Below are 24849 nucleotides of genomic sequence, written 5' to 3' on the forward strand. Positions count from 1 at the left end.
CGGGGTTTTGTGAGAAACAGCTTTGCAGTGAATTCAACTAATTGAATTTATCAACGTAGATAAAATTATAAATTAGACAAAGACTTTCACCGTCAGTGTTGGGAAGTAACTAAATATATGTACCAAAAATACATATTCTAAGTACTGATTTTGATTAACTGTATTATGGTACAGTTACTTTTTTCATCTGATGGAATTCAAAATCAAGTTACTTTCCTAAATTAAAAGGAATACATGGTGGAATTTCATCATGTAATTTTTGCTTTGAGCTGCATGGTATTAGTGAATACCATGAAAGAGAAAGTGCAGTTTTTGTGATGAGGGTATGTGCGATTTTTCCCTTCTCAATTTCGACATAAATTACAAACTGCAACAATAATGAAACTGTTTTAATTATATCTCATGTTTTGCGCACTGTGATGTGCAACGCGCTGTAAACATATTCTGTGTTCAGAATACAGTCTACTCTGATAACAGAATATAGAAAATACCTTTCAATCGGGATAACATTCTGTAACGAAATACGTTTTCAAAGTATTCTTCCCATCACTGTTGTCGGTTAAACAAATGATAGTTTTCTGCAAACATAATTACGTAATCTAGTTATAAAGCAAGACATTAATTAACATTGTTTTGTGATGATGTTTTGATGAGGAACACAAAATCAAAGGCTCTTCAGCTCAAGTCATTTCTCTGATGATCCGTCCAGCAGCGAAACACCAGGCCCAGGGAGATTAATGATGGAAAAGCGGAAAGAAGGATGCCGAGAGAAGGGCTGGGGAAGGGGGGCGGCGTGGGGAGCGGAGATTGCGTGGGAGGGAGGTCTTTTCTCTCCCCGTAGCGCGCGCGCGTCTCCTTCTGTTTTCCCCGTGTCTCGTGTCTTAGGGGCTACACGGTGAAAATGATTGGACGAAGCGGAGGGGGCGTGAGTGAACCTGCACACAACCAGCCTCCCCCCTCTCCTCTCCTCTCCTTCCCGCTCCCAACTCGGTCCTATTTGAGAAATTGCGCTGCTGGAGACGCACGGGGAAAATCCAAGGTCACCACGACGGCACGCTTCCCGGTGACGTGGGCTCGCAGCGCAAGGCGAGCGAGTAAAAAACCTTCCGCTCTGCACCAATCACGCTTTTCAGTCATATGGTTTTTAGCCCCGGGCACACGTGCACAACATCCATACCGTAAAGCGCTGTTTAGTTGCGTGTGCGCTTTTGTATGAGTGGCTGGCTGCAGCATCAGAGAAGCATAAACGTCTAGTCATAAAAGCAACCACAACATCACGATCGATGTACGGTAAGATATCTGCCTCTTTTTTTTTTTTTTTTTTTTTTTTTTGTCATTGCTGCTGTCTTGTAAGCATGTGAGTAATGTAAAGTAGCCAACCAGTAACACCACATTCCTTTTTTCTTTTTCCTTGTGTGGGACCTTTTCTGTCTAGTCTTTGCAAGCATTCCATGGGAACACATGCGATGCCATTTTATATTTTGAATTGACTGACAAGGAGCTACTACAATGTTTATTTTTGGTAATTTGATCTCTTCTTATTGTGACTTAAAATTGCTATCTGTGCTAAGTTGTGTTGTGATAACATCCCCAAGTGAACTGTGATCTTTACTGATGCCCTAGTATGCTAGTTTTTCTGGGACAGTTTGATGTATGGGACTGCTATTGATTAAGGACTCTGCTTCTCTTTGCTCTTTCGATAGACATGAGCTGCCAGCATTGTTAACAGTTGAAAGCTTTAGCAGAGTTGGGCCTTTTTTCTGAATTTGTAAATTAAAATTGATTATGTGCAATATCCATGTGCCTCTTAGTGCAGTTTTGCCTGTTTGGCTGTGATTCATAGAGTGCTGTTGGGTCATATGTCATGAGGATTTGTTGGTGACTCGACCCGTGCATCTCTGTTGCGTGTATTATATCAGTCGTGTATTCAGCTACCTATACGGGATCAGATCAGTGCTTGCATCTGGCAGGCTAAGATGAACGGCACGCATAAACTAATCTATAGCAAGAGCAATATGTTGCAAAAGAATGCCATTGCAGTCACTTTTAGCAGTATAGTTAGTTTAGTATAGCATAGTGGTTTAGTAAATATTGTAACATTCATTTTTTTCCCCCCTTCTGACCAATTCACAAAGCGCACAAGACTGTGATATCTTGTGCATCTGCTTGTGTTTGATTTTGTTTGCTCAAAAATGATCCTCCAGCTGCCTCTTTCTGTCTCAATCTAAAGTTTATTGCAAGAGATATTTTGTGTTTGTTTGTGGCATGGGGTAAGAATAGACTTGGCCTGTCTTCTGTCCTCTCTCTTATGTAATAAACCCACCGAATGCATTGTAGACTTCCTAATTCATCCTAATTTCTAATTTTCTGTTTTTCATTCACTATTTAATGAAGTAGTCTTTCTTTGCTGATGTAATTTGACTTCCAGTAAAGCTGAGGGTTGGGTGTCTTTGAAATCCTTTAAAATATGTCAGATAATGCACTTACAGCCAGGTTTCTTAGGCTGTGCACATGTGACCATTGGAACAACAAAGCGGCTTTAAACAAACAGCAGGTGCAGATATGAGACTACAACAGTAGCTTGCCCTTCTATTCTATATTGGACTTTATATATAGCCCTATAATAAAGTACACTGTTGGCCTAAATCAACTGGCACTGTATTCCTAATTAAACTCAGTGTTGTGTCTGAATGTGGAAACTTAATTACACTGAATGAGCTTCTATGCTCTTCATGAATCTGCAGAAGCCCAAAATAGCCTATAATGGCTCTCTTGCAGGGCCGTTTTTAATTTATTGAAAACGGCAAAACTGTGAAAATGGTGATGAGCAGATAAACATCCCCTTTTGTGTAGATGTTTGAAAATGGGTTTAGCAATTATTTAATAAACTAAAAAATACACCATATCCTGTCTAGTCTAACATCATGTAATGACCTTTTCTGTTCATTCTGTTCATTATGTTTTTTGCCAATAGGTTGACATCACAGGATTCTCGAAACCCTACAGTTTAAAAGTATGTTGGAGGACAAGTCTCTCTATCCCTGTACTTAGTAGGTGTACTCTGCCAGCATAAGTAACCAAAAGTTAACATTTTTTACAATAGTGTCAGAAATTGGTGCCATTACTCAACCAAAATGATGTGATTGTTGTCAGTTTATAGTGGTTTAAGATATAACATTAATATAGCAGGATTGTGGATCCAATGCCTAACAAATAATAAAGCTAAAAATAATATTTGTAGATCATAAAATTCGATATTTCTTGGCCATGGAGTTATATAGTCCCCTGGCCTCCATCTGAAACACTTCCCTTCATCCCCTAATGTGGAATCGCTAAGCTGCAGTTCAGGTGAAAATGCAGTTTGTAATCGGTTAATGTACCCATCCCATTGTCGGCTGGATAAAAATAGCCATGTGATTAGCTGCTGTGGTTTGAGAGGTGTGGACCCCATCCATATGTGTCAGTGCCTACATGTGTGTCCACCCCTTTACTGTTGTTGTTTATTCTGTTTGCTAACTAACACCCATGATTTAGTGCTCAGCTGTGTGCCGCGAGCAGCCTTGTGTGTGGGTTTATGTGTGACGTGGAAAGAGCCCTGAGTCCAGCCTCTTCATGCAGAGTGGGTGGCTGTCGTGAGACCCCCTGCTATTCACGCTCTTCACCTCTGTCATTCTCACTGCTGTTTTCAAAGTAATCCTGTTATTACTGACAGAGTACAAATCTGCTTTTTACATCTGTTTCACAACACAAAATCGTGATCAGATTTTACAGGAGTGCATGTTCTTATACTTTCAATGAGCTATGCCCATGATCATTGTAGTGTGATAACAAAAATGATTTAAAAAAAATTCATTTCAATATTGGGGAAAGGGGCTCAGTAGTTTATACCAATTTTAATCCTCTAGTGATGATTTTTAAGACAAAAGAATACAATTTTCGAAACAAAATAATATTTTGTGTTATCTTTAGATGTGATATAGGTATAGATATTATCAAGATAATTTTAAAACTTTTTTAAAACTATTATGGAAATGTCCAAGTTTGCCTTTATGTGATATTTCAGTATAGATACTTGCCAAAGCGAGTAAACCTTTTAAACAATATCAGTTTTGGTGTCAGCATCTGGGTATCACTCCAGTCTATGCCACTTTACCATACAAAAACACTTCTAACCATGTAGTTACACCCTCACTACAAATATGTTCTGAAATACATGTGTTTCCTTTAGTTTAACTGTTCATATTTCAGTTTGGTCTCAAATGTTAATACAGCACTCAAATGTGCACATGTTACATATCAGGTTGTTGTATCATTTACCTATAATTGCTCTCCATTTGTCTGCTCCTACTTTGTCATTAGTTCCTTGGTGTTTCCTCTGATACGAGGGGAGCGTGGGAGCGGCGTAACAGCTTCATTAGTGTGTGAAGTGATGGAGAAGAAGGGCTATGAATAGACAGTTTTCAGATAGGACTGGCTGCCAAGAAAGCTTCAGCAAACAACACCTCCATAACATTAATATATGTGCAAAAGTGGAAAATAAACTAGAATAGAACATGTTTGTATAGTTGTATTGTTGTAAGACTGTAAGTGAGTAAGACTATGCTGAAGACTTGTTAAACTATTCAAAAGTGCAGAGTTGAACTTTTCCTGAATAAGACTGTCTAATCCTTCATAGTTCAATGTAGAATTTTACAATTGACTTGATATTTAGCAGAACTAATAAAATAAATTTTTTTTCTTCATTATGTTGTATAAAAATGTGCATTTTTATATTGTTTTGAAATTACTAGAAATTTTGAAACAAGAGTATCAAGTATCAAGCATTTTTATATGTATCAGATTTTTTCAGTTTTTATCTATCTATCTATCGATCTAGATATAGATCTAGATATAGGGATAGATATTTTTTAAGTACTTGATTGGTGGTTGTACTATCTCTGAAGTATGTTGGATTTTAACTAAATAAATCTGATGGACCTAGGATAAAAACCCAGGCAATGACTGGTTATTTACAAGGTTAAGCAAAAATTATACAGGCTCCTTTAATATTCACAAATTTGCTACATTTTTTTGGGATTGCGTGCCCTAGTTTCAAATACATTGTCATAATTGCTTTGCCTTCATTTAGATAAGAATGCAGAGGGTTCAGAGCACTTTTTTCCTTCCAACACAATTCTCTTTCTATGTGCTGAGTGTCATCCATTTGGTTCCATTCGGCTACACTGGTGACAGCGCAGTGACCTACTTTTGTGTTTTGAATGTCTGAAGCTTAAACATATATCTATGTCCACTGCATTGAAAGTGTCATGAAAAGAACATTATATAATTCTTTGAAGACGTTTGACTCTTTTTGGCTGCGTTTCTCCTGGGGTCTGCTGATGACTCATCGCTGCTGAAGTCTCTTGACCAATCAGAGTCATGATTTCACTGGAGGCATAGCTTTAGCTCGGTGCATAAGTGGAAAAAAATTTACACTGGAAAGAAAGTTGCCTTGAATTACTTTTTCAATGTAGACTAAATAACTTTTGTGATGGAAAAGGATGATCTGCTACCTGCTTGTCTCCATGGAGATGTTATTGCTCTGCTTGGAATGTTCCACAATATGGTATTTAACTTTTCTGTGTTTGAGACAAGCAGGTGATGCAAACAGGATGTTAGGTCAGATAAATGGAGCAGGAAATAGAAGAAATAATATCAGTTTAGTTTTTCTATGTATTTTTGAGCAACATAAACACCTGTAATTAAAAAAACAAAACATTCCAGGCAATCCATTAAAATCAAAACAAGCATTTAAAGGACACCCTACCCAAAAAGTTACATAGTGCATCTTTAAACATTGCCAATATAGAAAGATGTGATTTTGTACAGGTTGCATAACCTTCACATTCTGCTGGATTTCTGCCTGAAACAAAGTTATACGTCACTTTGTTTTTAATTGACTTCTTTGTCTTTTCCTGCTCTTCAGGAGTTTGTGGTTGCTGTGGGGCACTCAGGCCCAGGTACAAGCGGCTCGTAGACAACATTTTCCCAGAAGACCCAGAGGTAAACTGCTTCTCGCATAATGTTTGTGAAATATTTAATGTATGTTTATGAAACAGCTTCTTAGTAGTTGCTGTCAGTGGTTGTTGAAGTGCAGTACTGCAGTAACCTACTTTTCCCTTTACATCTGCAGCCAATTGGCAGCTCAATGCAGAAAATCATTGTGCCTCTAATTTTTGTATGAGATTGTAACTCCCAGGGTGCTTTATGTATTGGGGCCTTGATTGCATGGGGGAATGGGAATGAGTGCATCTGTTTTCTATGTAACTCTTTCTTTTTCAGTTTTATTTATGAAATATTATGAAATTGTTAAGTTGGTCCCTTATCTATAAAAAGGCAAGATATTTGTAAATAATTTTTTTCTGGGGAAGCAATCATACAGTGCTGAAGTTTGAAAAATTTATAATAAATATAAAAAAATATAATTATGAAGTAAATCTGTGAGGAAGCTCTTCAAACACTTATTTATTCAAACTGCAGTCTCCTCATTGGCTGACAGAGCTATTTCCCTTTTCACTCAAATACTCTGGAGATAAACACGTGCCCATAGACTAATAGGCTTTCAACTCATTTTCTTCAGTCAGGTCCTGTAATCTGATGAGGATGGTAATTCTTAAATATAGGTGTTACAATCAATCAGTGAAAGCTTGATTTGTGTAGCACTTTTCTTACATACATAATGTAGTGTAAAGCGCCACTCCCCTTATGTATCAAAGAAAAGAAAATTTATTTAAAAATATTCTAAAACACAGGTGTCAAACATACGGCCCGGGGGCCAGATCCGGCCCTCCAAGACCTTTAATCTGGCCCTCGGCTGATTTTCTACTAAAATATTTTAATTATATTTTCTATTAAAATATTGGTAATTTTCTGCAGTGTTTATCATATCAGCGTCTCCAGCGTCTCTGTGCGTGGCCCCTCCCACCAGAGCAGCACAAATGAAGACATGTCTCTTTCCAAACGCTCTTAAAGGACGATCGTTTTGACTGTTGACCATGACACCTTCATCAGCAAAATGTCAAAAATGAGAAAAGTGGAGCCGAGTGCAGGATTTTCCAAAAAATTTACTTACTCTTATTTGCAAACAAGTTCATGTAAAAATATTGTGTTGAAATTGTATTTTTCTTAAAGTTTCAGGTTGTTCATAATATTATAATATTTTGTAAAAGAAAGAGTTCATCAATTTAGAAAGATTTCTGTAATAGATTTGTGTTTCTCTGCACCAATATTTAGGCCCGAGCGCCAGAGGCTGGCGAAGGGCCTATTAGTATCGCAAAGCGATGCTCCAAGTGGCCGAAAAATGGAATGGCGCGACGTGACTCGCCCGTAGTGACCAGGGACCCTCGCCATCACGTGATACTCCAAGTGGCCGAAAAATGGAATGGTGCGACGTGACTCGCCCGTAGTGACCAGGGACCCTCGCCATCACGTAGCAATGCATCTGAGGTTTCCGAAAATGTATAGTTTGTCGGCCAAAAAAAAGCGGAACATTGTTCTCGCATCAGAAGTTTATTCTTTCTTATTATTATTTTTCTCCTAACCAACTCACCCATTTTTCACCCACTAAACAATAATAAAAAGTCCTGAAATTTTGCCATCTGGTAAAACTCGCGCTTCCCTACGTTTTGGCTATTTCCATTCAAAAATGCATTAGGGAATACGAATGACACAAAAAAAAAATTTGCACGTACAATCATGAAATTTGACACAGAAGTCGATCATGTCAAGACAAGGAAAAAATATTATTACACCAACACCGTGTGCTCCACTAGGGGGCAGCAATATTGGCTTAAAATTTTCTAAGCTTTTACGAACTCCTCCGAGGGCGTTCACCCAAATGAGCTCAAATTTGGTCCACATTATCTGAAGACGTGGAACATCAGAAGTTATCCAAATTTTTCACACACGTCTTACGGTCTCTGAGCAGTGAAGCAACAAATAATGCACACAATTTAGGAGATTTACAAATTGCTCCCATTTGCTCAAACGAACTCCGATTTCAATGAAATTTGAAACAGTTGTTAAACCCTCTGCCCTGAAGCTACGTAATGTGAAAATGATTAATTTGGCGCATTAGCACCCCCTATAGATTGAAACTAATTTTATTATGGAAGAAAATCATTTGTTCCCAAATAGTTGTTCAAAAATTTCTGAAATTTTGCACAAAATTCCATTTTGGCATCCTAATACAAAATTCTGTAACACCCATGTCATATTTTTTATTGCGTTGCCATAGCGATGACATAAACTATCCATTGGAAAAATCTACAAATTCTGGCACAAAACTTTGGCTGATTTCACTCCAGTTTTAATTGTTGATTGACACCCCAACCATGAACAGATTTATATAAGAAAATCTAAAATGGGCGCAATAGTGCCCCCTAGGGAAATTGCATGGTAGTGGAAAAACTTACTTCATTGTAGACATATAAAATTTGGTAGACAAATTCATGACATGGTCTTGATCAAAAAAGTCAATGACGACCCCATGCCATTTCCCATCGTGTTGCCATGGTGACAGGTTAAACATCTGCCCTTGCCAATAGGATGCCCAACAAAAACTTTGGCGTAGCCAAACCAAATTTGGTACACAGATGCATCATGGGAATAGGAACAAAAAAGTATATTACGCGGTTGCTAGGCAACCAACAGGAAGTCGGCCATATTGGATTGATGGTGCGACCTGTCCTCGTACTTGAACGAACTCGTCCTCGCGTTTGACCCAGACAGAATCATTCTGTATCATCTAGACAAGTGGGACATTAAAAGTTGTTAAAAGCTTTTTAAAAGGTCAAACGGTGTTGCCGTGGCAACAACGCAAATTTCGGGTTAGTTTTTGGGGCTCACCATCAAACTTTGACGCCTGATAATTTGCACAAACTTTGGCCGATTTCACTCAAATTTTAATCATGAGTTCACACCCCGACCCTGAACAGATTGATGTAAGAAAATACAAAAATGGGTGCAATAGCGCCCCGTAGAAAATTTGTATGTAAAAAGAAGGTTTTATTTGTCACAGATATACAAAATTTGGTATTCACATTTGTGACATGGTCTCGATTAAAAAACTCAATGATGCTCACATCCCATTTACATTGTGTTGCCATGGCAACAAGCCAAAATTGTATCCTTGCCAATGGGACGTCCTTACACAAACGTTGGCGTAGCCAAACCTAATTTGGTAGCCAGATGCACCATGGCAATAAGAACAAAAATGTATATTGTGACCATGCCCCTTTACAAACCGGAAGTCCGCCATCTTGGATTTTATTTTTTTTTTGCCAAATTTTGAAAATTGCAGAGTTAGATGAAAATTTTTAGGGCTAGGGTTGGGGCTATGGTTAGGATTATGATTGGGTTAAGGTTTAAGTTTAGGCTTAAACCTTAAGTTTAGGGTCAATGTGAGGCGCGGCGTTTGCGGGGCACGGCGTAAGCACGCGCGAGGGCCGATCATTGCCGCTTGCAGCTATATTTTAACTTATTGTTATTTTTGGGGTTTATATGACATGAGTTCATTCACATCAAAGTAGGTTGGATACGGCCCCCGGACCAAAAATGAGTTTGACACCCCTGTTCTAAAATATCATACAGATTTAAAAAAAAAAAAAAAAACACGAAGTGAAATACATACATTGTAAAAACCCAAGTAATATGAATAAATATAAAAAGATGAAAACGAATTATGTGGTATAAAACCAGTTAATGAAAAAGCAAAATTAAAAGAAGAAGTAAAAACTAAATGATGCCTCACCCTGAGTCTCTGGGCTCTTGAGACATTTAAAAGATGACTACCTGAGGACCTGAGGGACTGAGAGGTCTGAGAAGACTCCTATTCAGCAGATCAGATAAATAAATAAGACTAAGAGCTTTGTAAACCAATAAAAGTACTTTAAAATCTATCCTGAAGCTCACAGGAAACCAGTGCAGAGACTTCAGTACTAGTCTGATATCCTCTCTCTTTCTGGTTCTGTAAAATTGTAAAAGTAAATACGTTGTACTTACTATTTGTTGGTTGAAAATGTCTTCAAATGCTATCACCTTTAATCAGTTTACTTTGGCTAAAATATAGCAACAAATAAAATAGTTTATTGTAGGGATGGGCATTCGATGAAATTTTCTTAATCGATCGTCGGAAGAATTAACGATCGATTATCGATTAATCATTAACGTGTTTATATTAAAATGATCATCATTATTACATGCACTACTAATCTGCATAAATAAATTCAACTTTACAACATATAAACCGTAACGACTCTAGAGCCAAATCAATCCGTTTGACATTATAATGTGTTTAATGCAGTTTTGCGCAACTCTCACAGAAACGAAACTTAAAACCGCATCGCTAATTTGCATAAACTAAGCGAAGATAAAACTACAGCTCTTGTGCGCTGATGCGGTCAACTTCTGTTGGATTAAAAGACATGATTCAGTGGAATACAGGTTAGTGTGACCATATTTACGTTTGTCAAAACCAGGACACCGTACGGGGGGTGGAGGTGGGTCCTCGTCATCGCGCGACTCTCACCTGGTAAAACCTTTTCCCACTGGACACCGAAACATATGTGCTGCTTTGTACACTGTGCACATGGACTCACACTTGTCCCGAACGCAACGGAAAGCGTGGAATTTCTTGTACAACTCATCGTTAAATACACATTTGCGTTGCAGACTGACCGACTGTTTGTGTTTGCTCGCTCCTTCTGAGTGCAGCGAGCTACATGTACGGACCCCTGTTTGGTCACGCTACGCACAGCAACCTACATTCGGTTTGTCGATTAAAATGAACGTAATCGATGAATTTCTTAATGATCAATTATTGATTAATCGATTAATCATGCCCATCCCTAGTTTATTGTATAGATTTTGAATCTCATCCAAACCCTTTTAGCGCTCTGCTGCTCCTGACCCCTCTATATTGATAAGTAGGGCAGACAGGGCGCACAAGGGGGTCATGTGTTCTACTTATAATGTGGGCTTCATCCTTCATTGAACCCTTCATTTTCAAACATTTTAGCTGCTTTACTCCATATAAGCATAACATTTCAAACTTTCTTCTTATCCTTTTCTGTATCTGTCAGGATGGGTTAGTCAAAGCCAACATGGAGAAGCTGACATTCTACGCCCTGTCAGCTCCGGAGAAACTGGACCGTATCGGGGCGTACCTGTCTGAGAGATTGTCCAGGGACGTGGCTCGGCACAGATACGGGTGAGACACTGTCACTCACCTCTCAAAATAGACTCCTACTTTAAACACTGCAGACATATGGAGTACTCAACACTTCTTTAATTAGCAATACACCAAAGACCCTTTTCCCAATCGATCACAATGAACCAACAAGCCTGTTCTTGTCGCACCCAATAGGCCTGAGTGACTCATGGCCAGGCCACACTGAGATGCCCATCCGCTGCAGATTACATTTACACTTGGCAGGCTCAGACCAAAGCTGTTCAGCTATCAAATCTTCACATGCAAATGAAAGAAGAACCACCATCACCAAAACACCAAATGGCTAGTGTTATTAATTTTCAATGTGCACTCAATGTTTTTCTGTTGTTTTCTTGTCTCTCAGATATGTGTGCATAGCCATGGAGGCTCTGGACCAGCTGCTAATGGCCTGTCACTGCCAGAGCATCAACTTGTTCGTGGAAAGTTTCCTCAAAATGGTCCGAAAGCTTTTAGAGTCAGACAAGCCCAGTCTGCAAATCCTAGGAACCAATTCGGTAAATTTTGTGTTTGGTTCTTAGAAAACATTAAATAGCTTCAACTCCTTCAACAGATTACTTCCTACTGTGAGATATTATAACTTAACATAACTTTTAAAGCAGACCTGTTATGCAAACTATTTACATTCTTGAAGTTGTATTTGTTTTTTGAAAGTGTAAGTTCTGCTTTTGGTTGGGGCGCAAACAGAATAAAGACATCAGATTAAATACTGGGAGAACTGTGAAGTCATTGCTACAGATGGCACAGACGCTCAGTCACTCCTAATCTCCCTGTTCTCATCCTTATAATGTTAGAAAGCACGATGCTGTGAGAGTATATCACCCAATAGACAGTAGTCATTTAAAATGTGTTTATCCTTTGCTCTCAGTCAGGCTTAAGTTTGCATATAGAACATGTAGAAATTGCATGTTGAACTCTCACAGAGCTCTGATACTGACAGTAATGCCAGGCCTCTTCCGGATCTGCTGCAGCAGTAAATTACTTTGGCTGAGGAGAAGCCCTTATGGCTTTACTCAAGAGCATTTAATTTAATTTGAGAATCACTCCAAGTGCTGATAGGATATAGTTTTACCAAGACCTCTTGGAAGTTGCTTATACTGGCACAGTGCTCTAATAATTCTGAATGAATTTACAGTTAAATAACATAAATTATCTCTGAAGTTCATCTTCATCATTTATTAAAGTGACTAAATGTCACTCAGTTTAAATGGTGACATTTCTGCCACAGCGGGAGACCTCTCCTCGTGTCCTTTGCTTTTAATCCAAATGACATGTTATGGCACTGTACTAAATATCAGATATATTTACAATTTAGATTCTGACTGTACAGTTATGTCACCTGAGCTATTTACAGTCTGCTCTCTAAATGTCATTGTTATCTGGCTCATAATGGAATTCTTTTTTTGGTCAGTTTGTGAAGTTTGCCAACATAGAAGAGGACACGCCTTCATACCACCGCAGCTATGACTTCTTTGTGTCGCGTTTCAGTGAAATGTGTCACTCCAGTTTTGAGGACCCTGATATCCGCACAAAGTGAGTTCATTTAATCATCCATCAATGGCATTACTAAGGGAGATCTATTTTTGACTGGCTTACACAAGTGTTCTTGTTTCCAAGCTTGCAAGTGTTACAAAATAAAATCCCTTTTGAATCAAAAATAGGTGCAAACATCTAAGCTTGGTTTAATATAAGTCAAAATGTGAAGTGCTTAAAATAAAACTGTCATGTATTTTTATTTCCAGTTTCTAAACATATTTTTGTTTAAAGCATTCGAATGGCTGGAATCAGAGGTCTACAAGGCGTAGTGAGGAAGACTGTAAATGACGAACTCCAGGCGAATATCTGGGACCCACAGCACATGGACAAAATAGTGCCATCTCTTCTGTTCAACCTGCAGAGTGGAGAGCGTACAGAGAGGTGAGACTTTATAAACCAAGCTATATTTTTGTTGCACATGACTAAGAGCTCTGTCCTCTTTATAATATGTTCAAATGGGGCCATGTTGCTTGCGGTGTGAACGGTGATGACCCATAAAAACAGTGTGGGCGCTATGCCATGGCTCTGGTCACACTGCCCACAGTCATGGAGCTGTTCGTGTTAGTTTATGCTAAGCTACAATTGTCCTGAGAGTGTAACTAAGTGTCAGACACATCAGTCTTAATTTCATCATCAGAGGAAACTCAACAATAACACTTATATTTCAGCATCTTCCAGTCCCCCTGTTTACCCTGGGACACATTTGACAATGTAAAAACAGACCATTCTTAAATGAGCATCTTTGTGTGATAAGCACTCCAGGCCAGTGTCCGTTATAGCTAACACAATATGTTTGTTGCTTTAGCAAAACTGAGAAAGTGAAATTTACCCCCAAAACAAGAAATCATGGTTAGTTTAAAGAAATGTACTGATGGGACTCTTGTTTTTAGTATGAAATGTGGTTGAATAATGGAGAGAGACATTGAGCTAAATGTTAGAACCAGGAATCCAGTGTACAACAGTGAGGCTGGCATAAGACTTTATTATTGTTATACTATGTACTGACACCAAACCTTAAGGCCAGAGCTTATGTGAAATGTTTTCATTGTGGTTGTGCCAGTTATGTAAACACTGCAAACTTTGTCAGTATCTCAACTTGAAAAAGAGGAAATGTGTCTGCAGGTTATAAATAAATAAAAATATTTAGTTGATGCATCTTTGAAGATATAACATAATATTATTTTTACCAGAGCTGCACTCTTTGCTATTCAACTAAAGTGTCATAAAAACCGTGAAGGAAATAATGATGTAAAGTGGGGTAAATTTGTAAAAGCGATATATAGTCTAAACTTGGGGTTTTATTTCTTGGCTGTTGTCCACGTACTGAGATTCTCTTTGACGTCAGTGCTGAGATCTGAGGGCGCGGGTGAAGAAAGGAGGAGGGCACAGTGCGGCACAGGGGCAGATTGGCTCAGGACGAGATAATAGAGAGGAGAGTGCTGGTAAATGGAGGATGTTAATAGGAAGAGGCAGTGAAAGATGGGCAAACCGCAAGATGCACTTCAGCCAATATGTTCTCACTCAGTGTACTTTTATTGAATAACGCAACAATACATTTAGATAAGATCTTAGAGTTTAGAATATTTTCGCTAAAGTTTTGGAAATTTGAAAGACTTGTCTGAAATATACGGTTACTTCCATTCATGTCCAAATAGTAGGCTGTTCAGTGAGTCATGACTTTAATTAATCAATAAGTAGTTACTGATGTTTCTGTTGTGCTATCTTGTTTTTAACTAAGACAACTTAGGAATTAACTTAAGATCAGAAAAAAACTGTCACTGTCTTAAATTTGATCAGAGGTTTTGGACTAAACATTGTATTATCACACCGCCTACATTGTTTACTTAGTCCAAAGATGTTAAGTAATGCAATTAGTGCGATTGTAGTGAATGTATTTATTTAATAGTGACCTATTAACTTGAGGGCTCTTTTGTTAAATTCCTTTTATTGTTTTTGCTGATGCACATCACGTTTGATCCCAAGCTCTTTCATCGTTTAAAAGTTTAAAACAGCTTTTTTGAGGTGAAAGTGTTTCTGTTGTGTGTTTTGTGTTTTGAACCCAACAATGCTTAAGGTCAGGAAAAGACCCATTAAGTCCAATCACTGTGATGGCTGCTAATTTGCTTCCTGCTCACCACTGAGTAATTGTATCTACTTTAAGGACATCATTATAACGAACACTACTCCAAATTGTGGCTTTAGACGATTTATGTGCAAGTTCCGGGAAATAAACTGGATACTTATAAATAATTTGTTTTTATTAAAAGCTTATGTCTCAATACATCTGGTAGTCACGCTGCTGTATTGTCACTAACATTGCAGTCAAGGTGGAGGTGAGTTCATAAATAATGCCATCATTGGGAGACCACCCGAGGCTAGTCCTGTCTGAGCTGGAGCGAGAAATATTAACTATGTATGAGAACAAAGAAAGCTATGGCTCCATGCGTATAACTGCGCAAATTCAAACTTAGCAGTCCACTTGTCCCCTACAGTGACAGCAGATGTGCAATAAGCTAGATCTACCACCAACACTTAATCTTCACTGCAGACTTCACAAGACAAGGACATTTCAAGAGCAAAGAAGTCAATGGAGAATAGATTGAACAAGGATTTTGAAGTATACTGATATTAAGTAGATTTGTGTTTTTTTTTTTATGCCTAGACATGAAACTAATCAGAACCAGACAATCTTGAACGCTTTATTTTCCCAGATTTAAGGTTACACCACAACATTCTATAAACCAACAATGTTTAATAGCGATGGGGGAATAAGGTAAACTGATGTTAATGTGCAGATTTTGGGTTTGGTATTGTAAGATAAAAACATATATCATGGGTTCCATCAAGCATGCATTTTTATAATGATAATACAGTGCACATATCTAATTCTGTTTGAGCAAGTATTGATGTTGTGATCTTTAGAATCTTCAGAATCGGAATAAAGAGAGGTATACAATTATGATTATTACAAACATGGTATAAGTAAATATTGTAACTCTAATCCATGCGGAAATCCCTCTCCTGTCCCCAACTGCAGGAATGACATCAACATTCACAATAGTAAAAAGAGCTAAGACTGCACTATACAAAACCCTAGGCCGATTCTAAGCTCTCCACTTTGGCACAGAGCTACCTCTCTCACCTCACCTTGCTTTGTTCTGCTGCGCTGGCTCACCTGCCTCTCTCCCTCTCCTCTCCCCCTCTCATCTTTCCCTCTCCCCTCCAGCCGCTCCCCCTCTCCACTGCAGGCGTCCGAGAAGGAGAAGGAAAGCCCGGTGGAGCTGACAGAACGCTGCTTCAGAGAGTTACTGGGACGGGCTGCGTATGGCAACATCAAGAACGCCGTCAACCCCGTGCTCACGTGAGACCAACCACCATTTTGTTTTATTTGTATAAGAATTTGTTCTTCTTTTAGTCTTTCCTTATTTAGCGCAATAGATTGGTTTGATTTTGTTGGATCAATTCATTTAGCTGGTGTGGGGTGTTTAAACAAGGTCGATAGCAAGGTCAGAAAGGCTGCTAGTGATCAGATCTGAATGTTTAATTTCACAAGCAGATAATTTATATAGTTTTACTGATGCTGTATCTTGCTTGATCTGCTAAAGTTTTGGAGATTTGACTGGCTCTTGACTGTAGTAAGTGTCTTGTTGTTCTAGAAGTATCCACATTTCAGTAGAAGTAAATCTCAGTGAACCTATTTTGTTCCATCTTCAAAAGCACTAGCTGCATATAATCCCAGAGTAGCAGTAGTACTGAATCAGCAAATATACAAGCTGATAAGAAAAACAAGTATTCCCACTTGGACTGGGCAATATGATAGAAAACTATTTATGATCTGATCCCTGTGACAATATGCTTAGTTGGTCAGTACATGATTCAATAGTTCTGTTTGATGCAGCTCTACGACATATGAAGATACCAATTGCAAGAATTGTTATAAAATCAAAAGTGTCATTTTTAGTACTAACAAAGAATTATTGACGTGTAGCTCTTTTCTAATTACCCTTTAGTAAAAAAAAAACAAAAAACTTCTGATTTGAATGTTTTGAAAAGTTATATGAATATTTTCAGAATTTTCCTGTACTTCTAGTATTAGATTGCCCTTTGTTCATCCATCACTGTCTGAGTTTCTCTCTAGTTTGTGCTCTGGTCATTTGTCTCACTCTGTCCCTGCTCTTGCCTTTGTCGACAGCAGAGGTACACCATGGAACAACAGCTCACAGAAACTAATGACCTTGATCCTGTTTGATTAATGCTGCATTGTGGGTCATTAGGGATGGGCATCAGTATTCAATGTATTCAAACTCACACACATAAGCAGGGCAGATGCATACACTTTACCACACTCCTATAGTAAACTTGGCTTAGTTTGGTTTTCTGGTGCAGAATTAGTTGATCAATGTTTTCTTTTGTCTTTATAGGCACTTGGATAACCACTGTCTATGGGAGGGGAAGACATTTGCAGTGCGCTGCTTTAAAATAATCATGTACTCCATCCAGGTAAGTTGTATTAACTTGCGGATAGCTATGTATCCTTGCATAATTACCCTTAAGTAAGTTAAGTATATGTTTGTAAGTAAGTAAGCTCTTTTCACTCAGCTCTTCACAAAACAAAATAATAGCCCATTCAAATTATACACACTATTCACCTAAGCATTTACCTTAATTTCCTCCTGAGTTCTCTTCTGAATGCAATACACTCTCATCTGCACAAAAGCTATGAAAGTCTTGTATTTCTGCTTCTTAAATTATTTGTTTATTTATTTTTGCTTCTCTTTTCAGTCACAGCACTCACACTTGGTCATTCAGCAGCTCCTGGGTCACCTGGACGCCAACAGTAAGAACTCTGCCACGGTGCGGGCCGGGATCGTGGAGGTTCTACTGGAGGCCGCTGCCATCGCCGCCAGTGGCTCTGTGGGTGAGTGGTGTCTTCTTCTCTCCCCTCTCTTCTCCTCCATCTCAATCCTTTCTCTCTCCTTCGTCTCCTCTCTTACCCCTCTCTCGTTTCTTACTACCCTCTCTCTTCTCTCCACACTCTTGCCCTTCTCTTGCCCCCTCCCCTCTCTCCTTTCTCTATACTCCCTCCTCTCTCCTGTCCTCTTTCTCCTCTCTCCCCTCTCATCCCTCCTCCCTATGTCCACGCTTTCTTCCCTCTCTTGCCCATATTACCCCCCTCTCTCACCTCTCACCTCTCACCTCTCTCTGTACAGTCTGAGTGCTCAAACAGGAGCTCAGTTTTAGTGGTTCTTTTTGTCCAGGGCCCACCGTGCTGGAGGTCTTCAACACCCTCTTGAGGCAGCTCCGTCTCAGCGTGGATTATGAACTGACCGGGACGTACGACGGCAACACCAACATCGGCACCAAGATCATCAAAGCTCACGAGGAGAGGCAGCTCCAGGAGGCAGTCATTCGGACCATTGGTGAATCTGCAGTTTATGTACCTCTATCAATAAGAAACCTCAATAACTTTTCATAAATTTTGGGGTCCTTAACCTTCTTGTTTCTATTGATATCTCATTGCTCTGCTTTGAATGTTTCACGCTATGACATTAAACAGGTCTACCTTACATTTATTCAGTTACAGGTGGGTTTACTGCTCAAAAATACCTAGAAACAAGCATTCTGACTGTGAGCAGGGTTGCCCCTCCAGAGATCTGGCCAGTAATTTGGTTTGGCCTGGTTTTGTCTCCATGACGATACAAAGGTTTAAAGCCATGCTGTGAAACATTTCTGACAAAAAAATAACATCTCTATGGAGAAAAGCATTTGACAACCCTCCACCAGAAAACTTACAAAATGCATCTTTAAAACTACTTATTCCATACTGTAGGGACCACAATAGCAATATCACACTTTATTTTACTGTATTTAACCCTATATTAAGATTTTCTTTTCTGTATGTGTTTAAATACTGCGTTATACACATAGATGATTTTGGTCTGCTGTAATGATAACCTTTTCCATGTTTTCAGGCTCTTTTGCCAATACATTACCAACATACCAGAGGTCAGAGGTTATGCTTTTTATTTTGGGCAAGATCCCTGGACTTCACCCTACGCTGCCCCCTGCTGGCTCTGGGTGAGTTTATAAGAAAAAGGAAAAGGTTACAAATTCTCAAAAATGTCTTCAAATTTAAATAATGTTTCTGTTTTTATTTTCAGACCTGATGGCACTAGAATGATTCAGGTTATGTTGCTCAAGTCTTTAGTGCAGGTAAATGTCATTGCTAATATGTATTTGCTAAAACCTACACGCTTTGTTAATGACGAGAAAAGGGTTAAAAATAGGCAACATTTTCACACAATGTTAAAGACCACTGCTAGCACATTTTCTGCAGCACTTAACCCATCACTTCTGCACTTTCTAAAAATCGCCTGCACTTTTTCAGGTAACAGCTGGTTATGAGACTACCAACATGCTCACTGCTATGCCCAGCTCGTTCCTGGAGCCGCTGTTGTCCCTGTCTCTCACTGAGGACCCCGAGGTGCGGCTATTGGTGCTGCAAATCCTGCTTAGCCTCATCGACAGACACAGTAACAGGCCCAAGTTCTCTGATATCAGGTAGGTGAATGGGTTGTAAAGCAAATACAGAGTTAGGTTTGTTTTTCACTGTTCATTTCCTTTGTGCAGTATCATCTCCGACATCTCTGTGCTCAAACTCAAAGTGGACAAGTGTTCCCGACAGGACAACTTGTTCATGAAAAAGGTATAATTACTATGTAGGTAAACTCAACACAGGATTCTTTTAATTCAGATAAGTTACACATTAGGAAATATTTGGCTTTCAATTGATTATTACCCATAAGAAAGGAAACTGAACAGGAGTTCTAGCAGAAGAAGCTTGCCTACAAAAAGATGGATTAAAGTACATTATAAACACCAACATGCTGCCATATTCAAACTGTCTAATATTTGCAGAGACATGTTGCTACATTGTGACTCATGATTGTTTGCGTGTTGCGGTGACAGCATGGGCAGCAGCTTTACCGACACATCTACTTGGGCTGTAAAGAGCAGAGCAGTGGACGGGAGCATTACCAGACCCTCTTCACTCTGCTGGCTCTGCTCAGTGTGGAGCTGGCCAATGAGGAGGTCGTGGTGGACCTTATTCGACTCTCACTCGCCTTACAGGTATGGACCTAATTTATTATACATCATATAATATTTGAAAATGTTATTGTGTCATCATTTCAAATAGGCCCCCCTACTAAAAGGAGCCAGCACAACTGTACTGGAGATTTACCGTTTGGAAGACATATGCAAACTTATGGTTCACATTTGTTTGGGACTGGCTCCATATAAATTTTATTAAGAGTTTGTTTATGAAATAAACATAAAACATACATTTGCTTACAATTAGATTTATTTAACACGATAATGAACAGACTGCATATCAAAAATGCATCTCTACAAGGCATAGTTTTAGGTACAGTTCATTTTCAATTTTGGAAAAGAAATGTGTTATCAGACCTTAATTCAATGTATTGTTCCAGACAAGGAACATAATCTTTTAAATGAAGTATCTTGTAGTCTGGACATTTTGTATGTCTGTACCAGAATAACAGTACTTCTGAACTATACAGAGCAGCTCTTTACAATATTTTGTCATTCTTTTATTTTCTCAGGACCTAGCTCTGTCTAATGATGAGGGGATGCCTGTTTATAACCGCTGTGCTGTTCACGCCCTTGTGGCCGCCTACCTCAACCTCATCTGTCAGCTCACCACTGTCCCCGCATTCTGCCAACACATACATGAGGTCAGTACATCTAACATTCAAAAAAGCTTTTTATGTGAAAAATGTCACTAATGTTTTTTTTTAATCAACAGGTAATTGAGGTGAGGCAAAAGGAAAGCCCCCATCTCTTACCGGAGGATGTATTCATTGACAAACCCAAGTATGTAGTGTTCAAATTAGATGTTGTTTAATACCAAATGTACTGTTGATATGACTGAAATGGCTTCTGTGTCATTGTCTTTTTCAGGCTACCCTCTTCACTGGAGAAAGTGGAGACCGACGTTTTGTTCCTTCAATCCAAAATCACTGAGGTTCTTGGAGGCAGTGGCTACAATACAGAGCGACTGGGTACTCCTTATGTGCCTCAGTACACAGGTGAGTATGTATTTCATGGTTGTAAATCTGTTACTAGGGCAGGCACAGCCACACACTTTGACGAAACTTTACACATACGAGTAGGAACCGTATCCTGTCTTTCCGAGGGTGTGATTGAGAAGCGGATAAACCGATCAGAGAGAAGCATTCTCTGTCCCTGTAATAACAAACAAGGCTTTGTCTTTTTTAAGGGAAGCAGAATCAACAAAACTGTTATTTATCTCAGGGAAAAGAAATTATATTTTGAAGTATAGAAATAGAAGTATATTTTGTTCTGAATGATACAAGAATTTTCGAGAGGAAATGTCTTCCGCATTTGAGAAACATGCGATAGAAATTAGCATCTGTGGTTGGACAGAGGTTTTTCACACTCTGTGGTCCAATTCTGATTCTGTATTCTAACAGAATGTAGAAGGGACTGACTAGTCAGGCAAGTGAATCTGTGACAGTCAAGCTTTACATAATCACTGCAGACAAGTGAATTAAATCACATACATAAGGGGTGAGCAATGATAATATAAAATGTAATCCAGAGTGACCACCTGGCCCTGTTTTGGTTTTCCTGCACAGCTATTTTGGCCCCTGTCTCTCTACCTACTTATTTAGAGAATGTCCCACCTTTTGTTGATGCCACATGAATTTGAAAAATAAGATTTACAAATATGATTGTATTTTTCTCTTGCGAATCAGGAATTTTTGGGTGTACTGACATTCAGTTTCTACAATTTGATTTGACACTTAAAATGGGTTGATATTTATTAAACACAAAATAAACTATAAAGTGAAACACAATTAAGATAAAATTACATCAGATTCTTATAAAGCATGCCATAATTGTTGGTATGCTGCCCACCCTTGCTCTCATTGTATCCAACATCTTCATTGTCTCTATGTGAGGAAGGGTTTTGAATCAAGCAGCAAGTTTGATACATTTTGATACATAAACATTTTTCTTACCACAGATGAAGACCGTCTGTCAAAGAGGAAGAGTATTGGGGAAACAATTTCACTGCAGGTTGAAGTGGAGTCACGGAATAGCCCAGAGAAAGAAGAGGTAATTCAGAAAATCTACTTGTACCAGTTTTTGTATAGGAGTTTGTATATTAACTATTTGTGATTTATGCAGAGAACACCAGCAGAAGAAATCACATTTGAGACACTCAAGAATGCTATTGGTATGTACACTTAAGTCTGTTGTTTTGTCTCTGACATTAGTAGCACCAGTAGTAGTAGGCCAGAGTAACATTGATAGAAAAATGTATAAAAAAACATAAGTTCTGTATTTAAATAGTTTGTGTGTGGCTCCTCCTAGTGGACAGTGTTGGGATGGAGGAACAGGAGAGGGAGCGTCGGAGACAAGTTGTGGAGAAGTTTCAGAAAGCTCCTTTTGAAGAGATAGCGGCTCACTGCGGTGCCAGAGTATGTTATACATCATGTTCATTTATTAATTGTTCCTTTTATTTTATTTTTTAACTTGATATTTGTCTTGATGTTTTAGGCCACAATGCTGCAGAGCAAACTTAACCAGATCTTTGAGATTACAATCAGGTACACACTGTTCTCTTGGATGTTTCCATGAAAACTGCATAAATATTTAGTTTTGAATTAGTTCTGACATGAAGATAACTAACTATATTTATTGTGCTCTTCTGTCTAGACCACCTCCAAGCCCATCTGGAACCATTTCATCTGGTTATGGCCAAACACAGAGTCGTTCCATTCCCATATATGAAATGAAGTTCCCTGACCTTTGTGTGTATTAGACAAAAAAAACAAACATCCAAAGTATATGACCTACACGGCAGACAAGCCCAGGAAAACAATAGTGTCGATGGGTCAGGGCAGTGGTTGTCACAAGATTTGTTTTTCATTTTGTATTTACTTAATCTAATTTTCTTAAATTCAGTTATAAATAACTGGTACACAGTGTAAAATATGTGAAGCATTCATTGATTTTAATTGTGATGATACTTCTTGAGGTTTACAGAAAATATCTTAAATTTAATGTTATCATAGAATTAATCTGGATCATCCCAATTAAAATACATGCTTGAAATATTTTACTTATTAAATAAGTTTTTAAGCCTTTTTTTAATTAAAAACATTACAACTGTTCTATATTTATTTCCTTAGATGCACCTACATGTTAAACAGAAACAACAAACCCTTTTAATACCATGACATCTGAAGATTTACTTGCATTTATTATATTTCATTTCTTTTTATCTTTTACCATTTTAAATTGACTGAACATGCCCTGCAGACAAAAAGTATTGTAAGCACTGATCTTGATTTTTCTAGGATCTAAAATGATGCCATACTATGTCTCAAATACCTTTTTATGTGTTACAGTGTTTGTACTTTTTTACGTTTTTATATGTGTTAATGTATTTCTCTGCACTGTGCATTAATTTCAAGCTTGGGCACGTGTTTTTAACTCTTAAGTTTATTATTTGCCTTTTAGACTCATTCAGAAGTGCTTTTATTGGTAATATTTGTTTCTTTCCTTTCATAGTTACTACATGTTACAGTTAAAAGTTACTTATTTTCCCACTTCCATGAAAATGTGTATATACAAAGAAATATATGAATTCTAGAGCTGATGTACAGAGCTGTTTTGCGTGTATATGCGTATTGTATATTAGCTATCACTTTAGACTGCCACTGCATTAAGTATTTTTATTTAAATTTATTTAAATCGAACCAGCAACCAATGATATGATCAAATTTAGTCAAAGATAGATTAGTTGTTGAAAAGCACAGATAGACACGTCATCTCCTGCTTAAATGCTTATTTTCTACAAAAAGCTATCTCCGTAGTGTGAGTCCAGGTCTATGCACTATCATTTTGACCTGTAGAGTTCCCATATTACACACTGGATTAACTTTGCACTCTTCTCTTCTTCTTATGCCAAACTGCTGCTGCAGCTTCAGACAGTGCATTGTTCTGCAGATTCAGGCCCAAAGCCATTTACTTGTGTGTCTTTTTCCACACACACTCACAGGTATGAAAACTAAGTATGATGGCAATAATTTAGCCTGTCTCTTGTATAGAAGTAGTGGACACTGTCTAAAATGTGTCTTTCTGTTCAAATGCTGGTCATGATCAAAGACTCTTCTGTGAAATACTGCATTGGCTGTGACATTTGAAGTCAGTGAAATGATCCGATGTGTCCCTGATATCTCCTTTATAACACTTTTTCTTTCATTTTCTTACATGTTTGTGAGTATTTGTCATGTGCGATGTCCTCTGTCAGTGCAGGTGTGTGTCGGACTGTGGATGGTTTGTCCAAATGTGTCAAAATCCAACTACACTTTAAAACTTACTTTTCATGTGATCCAGGACCAAGTGAACAAAGAGCCTTGTGCAGCTTTGCATTCACACGTAATGTTTGCTCGAAACTCTAACAACTTGTCAATAAATCTGTGTGTCTGCCTGTTGTCATTGCATAGTGTAATGTAATGGTGAGAGGTAATCCCTCCTTATTTTGTCCTCACAAGTGCAAACTACAAAACTGTCTGTTGTGTGATTTAGGTCATACTTCTGTGAAATTTGCACTTTAAAAACTGGATACACTTCGGACAAAGGCAGCTTTGATGAAGAGAAAATGCCTTATGAGTGTCATACTCGACTGTGCATGCTCTGTTGCCCTGTTGAACAATAAATGGAGAAGATTGATGCTTGTGTTGATTTTATCTTCCCCATAAGTCAAGTTGTTTTTTCAGCTATGTCAATGACATATCTGATCTGGATGGGCTCCAGTCTAATTCAGGTCAAAATATACAGAATTACCTTTTTGTCTCAACCCTATGTGAATTTTCTGTTCATAATAGTGGTTGTTACTCTATATTATCTATTCATGATGATGACTGAGTGTCTCCATGCTTCGCTGTGCCCACTTTTATTGTTTAGTCATTCATTCAGTTTTGGATAAA

The 24849-nt window shown here is 38.4% G+C and overlaps 1 protein-coding gene across 3 annotated transcripts in view; it reads left to right on the forward strand.

The window, feature by feature from the left end:
• The window catches only part of LOC110158155 (protein EFR3 homolog B), a 27198-nt gene extending 2606 nt beyond the window's left edge, over positions 1–24592 (forward strand). Inside the window, exons 1-23 of one of the 3 annotated variants that reach the window (XM_055149100.1) lie at positions 1146–1290; positions 5966–6042; positions 11121–11248; positions 11613–11763; positions 12678–12799; positions 13034–13183; positions 16029–16163; positions 17224–17302; positions 17585–17720; positions 18061–18222; positions 18775–18880; positions 18964–19015; positions 19191–19363; positions 19433–19508; positions 19772–19933; positions 20428–20559; positions 20631–20698; positions 20786–20913; positions 21876–21967; positions 22040–22088; positions 22226–22332; positions 22412–22461; positions 22571–24592. In XM_055149100.1, coding sequence (XP_055005075.1) covers positions 1284–1290; positions 5966–6042; positions 11121–11248; positions 11613–11763; positions 12678–12799; positions 13034–13183; positions 16029–16163; positions 17224–17302; positions 17585–17720; positions 18061–18222; positions 18775–18880; positions 18964–19015; positions 19191–19363; positions 19433–19508; positions 19772–19933; positions 20428–20559; positions 20631–20698; positions 20786–20913; positions 21876–21967; positions 22040–22088; positions 22226–22332; positions 22412–22461; positions 22571–22676 — 2448 coding nt within the window. In that variant the 5' untranslated portion in view covers positions 1146–1283 and the 3' untranslated portion in view covers positions 22677–24592. Of the gene's footprint in view, positions 1–1145; positions 1291–5965; positions 6043–11120; positions 11249–11612; positions 11764–12677; positions 12800–13033; positions 13184–16028; positions 16164–17223; positions 17303–17584; positions 17721–18060; positions 18223–18774; positions 18881–18963; positions 19016–19190; positions 19364–19432; positions 19509–19771; positions 19934–20427; positions 20560–20630; positions 20699–20785; positions 20914–21875; positions 21968–22039; positions 22089–22225; positions 22333–22411; positions 22462–22570 lie in introns of those variants that run through there. The other 2 variants (XM_055149099.1, XM_020922626.2) reach the window with 2 other exon arrangements.
• The last annotated feature ends 257 nt before the right edge of the window (positions 24593–24849 follow it).

This window comes from Boleophthalmus pectinirostris, unplaced genomic scaffold, assembly GCF_026225935.1.
Source record: "Boleophthalmus pectinirostris isolate CB_2022bp ecotype Guang Dong unplaced genomic scaffold, ASM2622593v1 HiC_scaffold_13, whole genome shotgun sequence".
NCBI classification, from domain to species: Eukaryota; Metazoa; Chordata; class Actinopteri; order Gobiiformes; family Gobiidae; genus Boleophthalmus; species Boleophthalmus pectinirostris.